The sequence below is a fragment of the Eufriesea mexicana genome, unplaced genomic scaffold (assembly GCF_001483705.2).
Source record: "Eufriesea mexicana isolate 0111107269 unplaced genomic scaffold, ASM148370v2 scaffold77, whole genome shotgun sequence".
Taxonomy (NCBI): domain Eukaryota; kingdom Metazoa; phylum Arthropoda; class Insecta; order Hymenoptera; family Apidae; genus Eufriesea; species Eufriesea mexicana.
Genome location: NW_016908244.1, coordinates 400,473 through 412,273, shown reverse-complemented (window position 1 = coordinate 412,273; position 11,801 = coordinate 400,473). Strand labels below are relative to the sequence as shown.

General features: G+C 54.4%; 1 protein-coding gene across 1 annotated transcript in view; it reads left to right on the top strand.

Moving 5' to 3' along the window:
- The window catches only part of LOC108554823 (irregular chiasm C-roughest protein), a 140,322-nt gene that overhangs the window by 77,134 nt on the left and 51,387 nt on the right, over positions 1-11,801 (top strand). Inside the window, exon 2 of the mRNA XM_017910220.1 lies at positions 8,804-9,144. Coding sequence (XP_017765709.1) covers positions 8,804-9,144 — 341 coding nt within the window. The remainder of the gene's footprint in view (positions 1-8,803; positions 9,145-11,801) is intronic.

Genomic DNA, 11,801 nt, shown 5'->3' with positions numbered 1-11,801 from the left:
GTCTCGCTAGCGTTGGAATATTCGATCAAATCCACGATCATCCACGTTGACACGGGAGCAAGATACACCGGGCGTTGGAAAGTTGAAGCAGCTCGAACGTTATCGCTCTATTCTTGCGGCGAAACGATCCGCCCGTTTCCAAACTACCGAACCGCTCCATCACCAACACCGTCGTCGTCTTCGTCGTCGTCGTCGTCGTCGTCTTGCTATATACGAAGCCACGCTTAAGTGTCCGGCTATCGTACCCTCCGCGGAATGATCATTCCATCACGGCGCAAATATTGAATTTACATGGCCGTCTCGTTTCTGCATTGCAGATGTATACGCTCCAGGGATGCGAACCGCGGCCTCGCACATATGTACCGTCGTGCATGTACCAGCAGCGCACGTAGAGACGGACGCGAGCACCGAGATAGACCGTAGGGGGTAGCGGCGTTTACTGCCTCTTTGCGACGAGGTCTCGCGGTCTCGTTGTATCAACTCGTGTCTAATGAAATCTGATTCGTGCAACGAATTCCGCGCCGTTCCGCTGCGATTTAATTCCGTTCCGAAGCACCCTCGACGAACCGACGATCGTTTCTTGAGTAGCCCCGACTGTAATATCATCCAGTCGTCGTCCCAGGCGTCGTCCCGGTCGTCCTCGTCGTCTTCGACCTGCTCGTATCGAACGACATTCCGACATTTCGACGCGACAACAACGTTCACGGGATTGGTCCGGTTTACGCTTGCCGCGCTTCAACCATAAGTGCGATCGCTTTGTTCGCGAACGCGTTCCGAACGCGTGTTCCCTTTCAGCCGACGCTTCGAATCGACCCTTCTAATTAATTAGTAGCAGCAGGAACGAGAAAATTAATCAATCGGATTAATAGGTCGTAGGTTGGCGAGGGAGGCTGTTTCGTTCGCCTAACGACCAAGCTGCAGGAATCGAGCCAGATATCTGGGTCACCGACAGGTTCCTTTCCTCTCCGGTGAATATTCGAAAATTGCAGCCGCCTCCTATAATTTGGAATATTAAACTCGGAAAAGGAGAAGTCTAGCGACGCCTCGAATAACCCCCATTAGTCTGCCATTCTGCTGGCCCGCGACCGTTCCAGTTAGCAGCACGAAAATTTTTCCCCGCCATATTCCGTTATACTTTTCGCGTGCGTGTACACGCGTGCCTTCTATTTATTTCGCGTTACGCGGAAAACAACGAGAACCAGCTCGTCCACCAATAGGGACGGTCGGAACAGGGATAGAGAGGCACGGAGAGCGAGAGAACGGGCGTACGTCTCTCCGAACGATCGATATCCGCTTCGCGAGTTCACGATCTTAAATCACCGGGCGCAGCTTGAGCCCGGACAAGCAAGGATTCCCTCATTGTGAGGCAGCCAGCGTACTGTCACGGTGCATAACTTCGATATTATATGTGTCCTGGTTGTGCGCTTGGCTTTCCCCGGTTTCCCGTAACGCCGTTCCCCCCCGTCGAATGGCGACCGCCAAGAAAAGGATACGACGCTTCTAGAACGGTTAGCGGTCGGAGGATGTTTTCTGGTGCATAAAAGGGACACGTAACGCGCTTAAGCTCCCGACATACGCGTGGAATGGAGCGCGGAATCCGGCCTGCATTGTCCCGCCAACGTCTCGTCCGGCGTCCCGTTTCGAGGTCGGGTCCACGAGAACGGCGTCGTGGATAAAACAGGGGTCGCGGTTCCGTGGCCGGGTTTAATTCCCCTTAACTCGCTTCGCAGTCGGACCGCGATTCGGGCTAAGGAAGCTGCCAGCTTTTTCCTTCTCGCGGATTTTACCGTTCGCGCCGCTTTCCGACGCCAGTATTCCCCGATGCTCACCCCGCGTGTATTTGCCCGCGTACTTACGCGTATACGCGTTTCGTTTCAACGAGGTCGGGATCAACGTCGCGAATGGAGTACGTGACATTTACGACGAGCCACCGATAGCTTCTTTACCGCGCACCTGTACGTTGCCAAGGGTCACGGGGTAATCGTTGAAAGGGCAACTTAAAGCTGTCGATCGCCGACAAAGCGGCAGCCCATACGCGACACGCCCAGCGTTGTATCTTCCAATGAACCGTGGAATTAAGTTACCAAGCTGTGTCGTCGAGTTAAAATTAAAAGCTGTCGTTAAAAAGGGAACTCGAGCGAGATTCGGTGGACGATGGAACGCCGTGGTCGGGAAGGGCGTTTTCGCGACGAGGGATGGTAGGAGGGAAACGACGCCGTTGGTAAAATTTCGTTGTCCTTCTCCCCACGGTGTGAAATTCGCGACGATGATCGGTCGACGAGCAAAAGTCGGTCGTGCCCTTTTTTTCACGCCTCCGCGCTCTCCCGCCCCCGTTTTCCGACGGAAAGCCCGTACACGCGCCGCGCTACGGCGTCATCCGTAACGGAAACAAAGTTATCGAAGGGTGAACTTTTCGATGTTTATGGATTCCGTAAAAATAGTTGTTGGCAGCCGGTGAAACCGGTGTTGGGTCTCGGCCGCGTTTGTACAACGGTAGCCCGTTAAATAAACAACGCGAGCGAGCTGCTGCTGCTGCTTGCGAGCGGCCGTAACGGCCCCCGGCGTTAAGGTACCCCGGCTACTTCCGGTGCAGTTGCGGCGCTCGTATCGCGGACAGTGGAAAATAGTTTGGCGCGTCGTTAATTAAAACGGAATCGAACGGAACGCGGAGGAATTCCCCGAAGAGGACGCAGCAAGCCCGCAATCGTGGCGGCGTTCTTTTTACGATATCGAGGGCTGACCAGGAACAACGGAACCGCAACAGCCTCGATACCTCGTCCCCGTTCCGTGAGCTCTGTGACTTTGTCGGTCATTCGAGATTGCGCCTCGAGTTTTCGCGCACGAAGCCCCTGGTTGTATCGGCATTTCCCGTGCACGCGACACACACGCGCGGGCGCGCGCGTGCAGCCAAACACATGGACGGTCTGCACACGGACGCGCGTCAATTTGGCACTGTAGGGTCCGTATGCAACGACGACGGGGCATACACGGCCAATGTTGATTGTTGTGTGAGCACACAATGCGTCCCCGTTGCAACAGCCAGCCGCATCTAGCCCGGCCAGACTGCGTACGGGCAGGCCTGACAGTTTTCGTTGCGCCATGAATACTGATACGGGCAAACACGCTCCGGGAAAACGGTTACGCGATAATAAATCAATTTTCCGGTGACACGTGCGCCTTGGGAACGGATCGAAAAAACAGTGGTGAAACGACGGTGTAACGGCGGAGACAGCGAGAAGGGCGGAATCGGTAAGCGGAGTGGTCCGAGATTTTTCCCAGATTACCCTGTTCGACCCACTTTTCCCGCCACTCCAGCCCCGCTTTTTCTCGTATCCGTCAAAAAGCTCGGCAGTTTAATAGATATTTAATCGGAATCCGTCCAACCGATTATAGATTATCGCTCGAAGGAGGAGTCGCCGGCTCGGTAAAAATGATATATCCCAGCTCGATTTCCGAACCCGGTATATAGTGGACTTTTTCGCGCGTCAGCTGGCTCTGCAGCGAGCAGAGCAACCCCGGAGTCGAGTCGAGCAAGTAGGTACCAACGACCTCGTTGATGTCGCTCGATCGAACGAAAATCGGTCGCAGATCGGTCCTAAATCGGTCGTAGATCGCGGCACGCATTCCTCCGAAGCCAATTAAAAATTAGACGGCACGTCGATGCTGAACGAGAAATGTCCCTAGGGGGGGTTGCTCGCGCACGGTTCCATCGACGGAAGGCGAGAGGATACCGAACGGCGCGTTGCGATTGCAACGGGCTGTATGGTCGGGCAAATTTATTCATCGGATTATTCAAATTGAAAGGCGTACACGGCAGAGATATCGCGGTTTCGTAGTTATCGGCGCTTGGCGTTCCAAGGCCGAAGCAAAATAGAAGCGAGAGATGCCCGTGGATCCTCATGCCATCGCGAACGACGAACGTTCGTGGCTACCTCGAAGACCGATTAACGTGTCCGACGAAAAATTCAGCTGGGTCCCGCGATTAAATTTCGACCTTTCGTTCCCTCCCGCTCCTAGGACGCGTCTCGATCAAGAACGCATTGGCCCCGATTTCACCGGGAGAATTATCGAATACTCCGTGTAGTTGGAGTAACAACTGCTGCCACGATCGCTAGCTCGGATCCCATAGTTCCGGATGAACTCCGAACCGCTAATGCCAATAGCGCGCAAAGTTCTCGAATGATCAACCATTTTGGCGGTAACGGTGACCTAACGTGGTCTAACTTTGCCGATCAAACGACGCGACGTTAGCCGCGATACGCTACTTAAAAACAACGAGGCACGTTCGCCAGTTGCACGGCGCATCGACGGGGCTGGCGTGTGTTCGATTTTCCTGCCTCCTATCGGATCACCGTGCGAGATAAAAACAAAACCGGTTACGGTTCATCGTTCCGTCGTCACAGCAGCTATCGAACGGGAGAGAACGAGAGAAATCGGCCGTTGTATCGGTTTCCGTGCTTCTGTCCATCCAGCCTGTATCGAGTCCGATTGCGAGCGTGCGCGCGTGTGTACACGAGGATCGGACGTTTCCAGAAAGGGTGACCCGTGGGACTGGTATCTTTGATTCTGGGTCATGCGATGACAAATTGATCAGAGACGCGGTGTCTCTGTTCGACGACTCGAGGACGGCCACGACCTCGTGTTTCCAGCCACCCGATCGGGCCTGTGTGTACAACTTCGATTTTCAGCTGTCAAACGCAGTCGCGCTGGTATACGCGGTGGATTTTTCCGAGCGGAAAAGCGCGTCGCCATTATCGGGACACGATGAGATTACATAATTTCCGTAGCGAGAGTGGCGTTCTCCGGCGTGTACCCGGGGACTACTCGATTACGTGCAGCGCGCGATGGCCGTTTTTGCGGCGTGCGCGGGATGCGAGACGACGATGGCGTACGAAAAACTCGCGGCTGGGGAAAATTTCGTCGACGACGACGGGGTAAGCAGCGAGGCGACAAACGCGAGCGCGTTTGTTTCGCGGCCAGCGTCGTCCCTGCCGCGCGCGCGCTGATAATTGCCGCGGCATTCAGGTGTAATTGTTCGGATGAACAGCGGCCAATTAATTATCGCGCGGGCCCGACGAACCGCGCCGTTTTATCGGCGAGGCATGATCTACGAATACGCGGCGACTGGCCTGATACGTGCTATATGCGCCGGTTCGTGTCAGCGATGCGTGTAACGACGCGGCGAAACGAGGCTAGGAAAAGCAAGAGGCGGGTGAACACGTGCTACCGAAACCGCGCGAAATTTTAACGCGAGCCATCGGGATATAAAGCAAAGGGGCGTGTGAATGAATCCCATCGATAACGGCGGATCGCCGCGCGCTGGCTACTCGTTTCGGCTCGACAACGTGCAATCGTCGACGGATTGTGTTTCGATAAAATTGAAATCCGCACTCGACTTCTGTAAGCCCTCGCCTCCGTGTATCGCATTATCCTCGTTACGCGCCGCGCCACGCCGCACCGCGTCGAAACTTTTAATTACCATTCGGCCAATCGTTGCGTAAAAGGGTAACGAGTGTCGCGTTTGTTTCGTTCTCTTTGCGCCGTTCTTCGCCGTGTCTTCCCCACGCTCCGCGTTTCCCTCTGCCCTGGAACGCGCGCGGCCGGGAATTTCGTTAACGACCCGCCGACGCGTGTGCATTTCCGCGCGGTCACGATTATGCCGAATTTCGCGGACGTATAACGAACGATCGTATCGAGATTCGGGATCACCGGCGGTCGCTGTAATGGTCGAAAATCGTTGATTTGCGAGCCATCGTTCCGCAGATTGGGACATCGATGGAACGAGAGGGAGGGGAAAAAATACGGGCCACTGCGCGATAAATATCCGAAAATTTTTCCCCTCGTCGGAGATTATTTATCGCGCTTATGGAGATACAACGTAATCCCGAAATTATATTCTCTGACCGTTTGATGTTCTGCCCGGATTGAAATTAATTAAAAGTATTAACCGCGATTATAACGAGTGAATAGGTGCTCAGTGGTCGATTTTCGAAAATACTCCGAAAACGCGACTATTAACTCGACTTTGAAAAGGCCTCGGATCGATCGCAAGAAATCCCCGAGCAATTAAAACCGGCATTTCGTGGAGCGATCGTTAAACCCCGGCCACCGGAATCGAAAACGTAGTAACGCACGGATAGCTCTCGCTGCGACGACGGCGTTGGCCGACGATAACGTTGCAGAAATGAGCGGTCGAAATGGCGAAACGTGGCCTTTTTAAATTGAATATCAGACGATGTTCGCCCGGCTGTCAGCCGAAATTCAATTTTCATCAATTTTAATATCAACGAAGAATCGACTGTTCCCGGTGTATCCCGTTTAATGGACTGCTTCGTGACTCGGCTACGGGCTGATTCGACGGGGGCGAGCTTATTTCTCAGCGCGAAAATTGCGGAACGTCGGAGAAAAATATCGCGCAATTTACCGGAATCCGACAGTCTACTCGAACTTTTTACCTACCATTCGAACTGCAGCCTCGACTCGATTATCAGACGAGATCGTTTCCCTCCTCTCTCCTGCCCTCCGTCTCGCCGGCGCGGAACTCGGCAACTCGGATTGCCGGGAGGAACTGCGAGGTTTCGGGAGGGAAGGCGCCTGTTTCGCGTGATATTTTCATTTCTCACGGCGAGACGCGAACAAGCTGGTAAAACGAGAAACCTCGACGAACGCGTTAAAGTGCCGCTTATCGATTCGAGCCGCAAAGCCGCAGCCGATCCAGGCATTTGTCAACGACGACAGGAAACGTGGCCCACATAGGGCGCGTCGCGTTACCCGGACACGTTTCAGAGTTCCGTGGTGCGCGCGGGTCGAGGCTGTGTAACGGTGGGCAACGACAACGGCAACAGCGAAAGCGGGCACAAGCGCAATTATTATTACGTCCATTAGGCTTGTATTCCATTGAAACGGTTCGGCCAGTCGCTACCGGCCGAGGTTATTATCCTATTGAGCTCGTAAGCAGCCGGCCGCGCGATGTCGTACGAGCGTCTTACGACATCCTCCCTCTGCCAGGCAACGGAACATGGCGCGACAAGAAGCGTCTGCCTCCGCCGACTTCTCTCGTTCTCGAGAAACACGAGCGCGACGTGTAACGAGCGGGACGCTTCCACAAAGGGTGCCAGCGTCGCCGCGGAGGTTCACGGACCAACGACTGCCGGCACGGAAGCCACGGTGGAAGTCGTGTGTCGGGATATGCCGGCATCCGGAGACCGGGGTACCTCGTCTCGCGCGGTCTGAATATCGCGATCGTGTGGCTGTTGTGTAGGTGACGGGATAAAGAAGCGGCCACCGGAGCGATCTGTTCCAAGTCGCGAGAAGAAGGCGGACGATGCAGACGCGACGTGGCCCGATTCGAGCGTAAGCCGGACCAATGAAAGTTAATTGAGAGGTCGATGAAACGATTAAGCGAACGGTTCGCCGGCCGACTGCTGTGCTTCTTCACTCGGCGACGACGTGACCGCGCTGCGAAGAACGGGGGGCACGAAAGGAGGTGAAATTTCCGCGTTGATCGCGACGCGACGAACGCGTTCGCGTGTGTCGTTCGAGTGGCAACGGGACGATTCGATTCGATTCGATTCGATTCGCGTGGAAGACTGGAAGACTCGGTGGACCAGGTGTTGTGGCGTATCGGTCGTGGTCGTTTCGTGGACCAGGAAACGCGTCCGAGTCCTCCGCGAGGAAGAGCGAATTTCAATATCGATCACGCTCGTCGCTCCGGGTCACGAATGCAATTGTCGAGGCAACAACGGCCCAGCAGAAAAGAGCGAGTCGATCGAGTTTTATTAAAGTGTTTCTCGATCGTTTAGACCGAGTACTCCTCCGACCTCCTCCTTCGACGTCGAGATCGTCCTCTTTGTCGCCGTAAAGCGGCCGGCGTAATAATTGCCGGCACCGGGTGTATTTTTTTCGTTGCAACGACAAAACGGTATTACCGTCGTAAAAGGACGAGGAGGAAAAGAACAGCGTGGCGGGGTGTGGAGAACAGGGCCGAGGGAGAGCGCGCGTCCTCGTCATAATGGCGGCATCACGTGCGCTACCAGCTATACGCTGTAGAAACGCAATAATAAATTGCTGTACCGGCTATAGTTTTATCGTCTCATTTACGGCGACGACTTCTCGGTCTCCGCTCTCGTTTCCGAATCCGATGGGACTATAAAGATAAATAAGGACGGCTCGAAGGCAAACGGGCGGAGGCAGCGTACGACCGTCTGCAAGGTCGTTAAACAAGCTTCAGCTGGCGAACTACGCGGCGCGCGCGAGAGAGAGAGAGAGAGAGGAGAAAGTGACAGAGAAGGGATGAAAGTTAAATAACGAACTCGATGCCTTTGCTTTTTTATCGACAACCACCCAGAAATATCACTGCGCCGGCATAAGTGCGTTACGAGCGCAGCGCGCTATTAGCGCCGCCTTTATTTTCCACCCTCTCTTCCACCCTCTCCTCTCTCCCGGCTCCTGATCCGTAATTCGTCTATCGACTGTTCTACCCCCCTTGCGCGTTCCTCCGCCGGTCGACGACGGTCGGAGCGATAATTTACGACATCTCGTTTTCGCGCGACCAACCGTAAACTGTAACGCGGTGATGTTCACGACGCGCCCCGGGTGATTCTCGATGACGAGGGTAGAGTTATTACGGTGCCGTGGGACGGGAAAAATGTATCACGCGGGCTCGGGATCGTTGGCGATTATTCAGACCGTACCACCTGCCGCTCGTCGTCGGGAGCTTTGCTTTTTTTCCATCATCGACGAGACGCTGTCCGTAATCCGATGTATCGTCTTGGCTAAAGGCTCGATATCTTTTGATTTACAGCGCGAGAACAAGGGGCGTGGCGAGACCAACGCCGTCCATGATTTGGCTGTCGTTGCTACTGACGCTGGGAACGAGGGCAACATCGTCGGCGACGAACGTGACGAACGTGTCGCCCCTAGCCTCCACGGCGAAGCCGATCACGACCACGAAAGTAGTTTATCAGCAATTCGCGATGGAACCTGTGGATCAGACCGCGGTGATTGGCAGCCAAGTGACGTTTCCTTGTCGGGTCCTCAACCAGAAGGGACCTATTCAATGGACAAAGGACGACTTCGGTCTTGGCACCGTCAGAAACCTCACGGGATACGAACGTTACGCCATGATCGGCAGCGACGAGGAAGGTAAGCGAAATTTCCGCCACGAACACGGCCAAATGTCTCTTTCTTTTTCTTCTTACATCCCTTCCACCTTGGCACCGCTTCTAATCCGGCGCTTTGGTCGACTCGAGAATTCATTTCTCCATTATTTCTTCTTTTTTCCACCCTTACTTCCCCATCCTTTTCTTTTTCTTCTTCTTTTTCTTCTACTTCTTCTTCTTCTTCTTCTTTCTCCTCTTTTTGCGAGCTGTCCGTAAAAGGTTAGGAAACGGGGAACGTTCCACTTTCCGATGTGTTTGTTGCGTTTAAATTACACGGTGTCCTTAAGGAGGGGCGGTATCTCCGCAGGCATTCGCGAAATTGCTTTCCCCTTTGTTGCTCGTAGGAGAGACGGGAAGGTACAGCGATATTGGAAAATGCTTATGTGCACGAACAAATTGAAACTTCGTATTTGCAAACAAGCGGGACAAGAAAACGGCCAAGCGGGCCCGCCCTTCCCCGTCTCCTTTATTTCCTGTACGCGCGCGGGGCCGGATCTTTTCGGTTTAAGCTAAACTTACTTCCGCGTGCCGTCGTGTTTAAAGTTTCTCGGCCCGGAGTCCGCCGTTTGCCCCGTCTAATTCTGAATTTCACGGCGCCGTGATAAACCCCCGAGTCTAAACTCGTTCCGGGGATAAAGCCACGTCGAAATAACGAGCCGCTTAACGAACTGCCCGCCGGAATTAAACACGGATTCCGCGGCGAGAACCGATATACGCACGCACGAGGGTACCAGTTCGAGGGACGGAAGGAAAAATGGCGACCTCCGTTCGATTCGGCAACGATCCGGCATTAGGGACACGCGGGGACTGGGAACAGACATTCGATCGAATGACCGGCAACGGACGAAGGGCTGCAAAGGGTTGGACATATTTTCGGGGGTCGGGCTAGAAATCGAATGAATCTCGATGGAGGCTCGGTCGCGTTCCACCGACAGTGCCATTTCCTTCGTGCTCGTTTTCCGTTTTTTCCCCGCCGCCGTTGGCCAGTGCCGGCACGCAGCTGCGATACACGGCGGGTCAGTTTGCACGGACCAAATTCAATTTCCTGCGGCCTATTGATTTTCTTTTTTCTTCCCTCTTGCTTTTTTTTTTCTTTCCCTTTTGGCCCGCGCAGCATCGCGGGACCGCGAGAAGGAAGGAGAGCGCAAGAGAAAAGAGAGAAACGAAAAGAGCTGACTCGATAGATAGGGAAAGGAAGGAAGGAAGGGGCGAGCGACGGAGAGAGAGAGAGAGGGTTGCCCGTCCTCGCGCGGCGCGACGAAATATTTTATGTCGAGCGCGTGCACGAGTCGGATCGAGAGGTCGATTCGTCGTGCGAAATTCATACGCAACCGGCGGTGAACGACCCCCGACCCGTTTCACGCGGGATGCATGTTCGTCCATCTTGGTTCGTTCTCGGTACTTATTTTTCGTAACGTTTTAATCCGATGAAGTTCGTTTTCGCGAACGAATCGAACGGAGACAGAGTGGAAGAAAGGGCATATTTACGTAGGAAAGTTTGCGATACCAATAGAAAGGTGTGTCTACGCGTGTAAATGAAGAGAGAGAAAGTGAGAGAGAGAGGGGGGGAGAGACGTTCGAAAGCAAGACTCGGACGAACGAAGCGTCTAGGGAAAAATTCGAATGGACTCCCTTCGGGCATTATTTGAAATAACAGTGTACTCGCGAGGGCAAAGTTCGAAGCCGGAAAGTCGCGGAGGGTCGATAACGCGGTGGTATTAATGGGCCGCAAGCGGCAAGTTAAATTGCCTTTTTAACGAGTTCCGAAAAATGTGTGCTCCGCCTACGTAACATTTGCTCGTCCGTGTTCGAGCGTTCGCCGGTGCCTGGCCTGAGCCAACGCTAGCTCCTCGACGGACGCGCAGCAGCAGCAGCAGCAGTAGAAGCAGTAGCAGCAGCAGTAGCAGCGGTGGTAGCAGCAGTAGCCAAGCGGGGTTGGGGTGGAATTAACGACGATTCACCGGACGAAAGTTTTCTTTGGCTCGTTCGAGATCGATGAATCGGTAAAATTGAAAGGCCCCCGAGGGATCTTTTTCAGGCCGTTTCGGGCAATTGGAAATTGGCCGGTTGCGCTCAGCCAGCAAGGATGGACCGGCCGTTTATTCGATTACCTGCCAATTAACCACCGTGCGCGGCCGCAAAGAATTCCTTTGGCGGAACGCGGAACGGGCAATCTAATCGATTCGCAGCCGCAGGCTATTTTGCGCGGCGTGGCTCGTGCCGGCCGGCAGATTTAGCAATTTCTCCGTGACCGACGCGCGGCCGCGAATGTGTGTCATCGCGCGGCCATCGCGATGGCCATCGCGCCGATACGTAATATCGTAATACACGGGCGCCGTTGCGGCTGCTCAGTTCCGATTTAACGAGCGAACACGTTGTCCAACCTTTCGTTTCGTTTCGTTTCGTTCCGTTCCGTTCCGTTTCGTTTCCCTGGCCTGTGACCGCTGCCGAATTCGCGCGACGCTTTTTCCCTCCTCTCGCCCGTGTCTAATGCCGCAAAAAGCGAGGCTGCAAAAAGCTGCAACGTTTCGAGGTTTATCCAGTGAAAAATTTCCGCGTTCCGCCGCGATAAAACATCGCTAGCCGTACGGTACACGCGTATCGGGGGAGAGCTTTGCCGCCCCTCGTCGCGACGCGCCG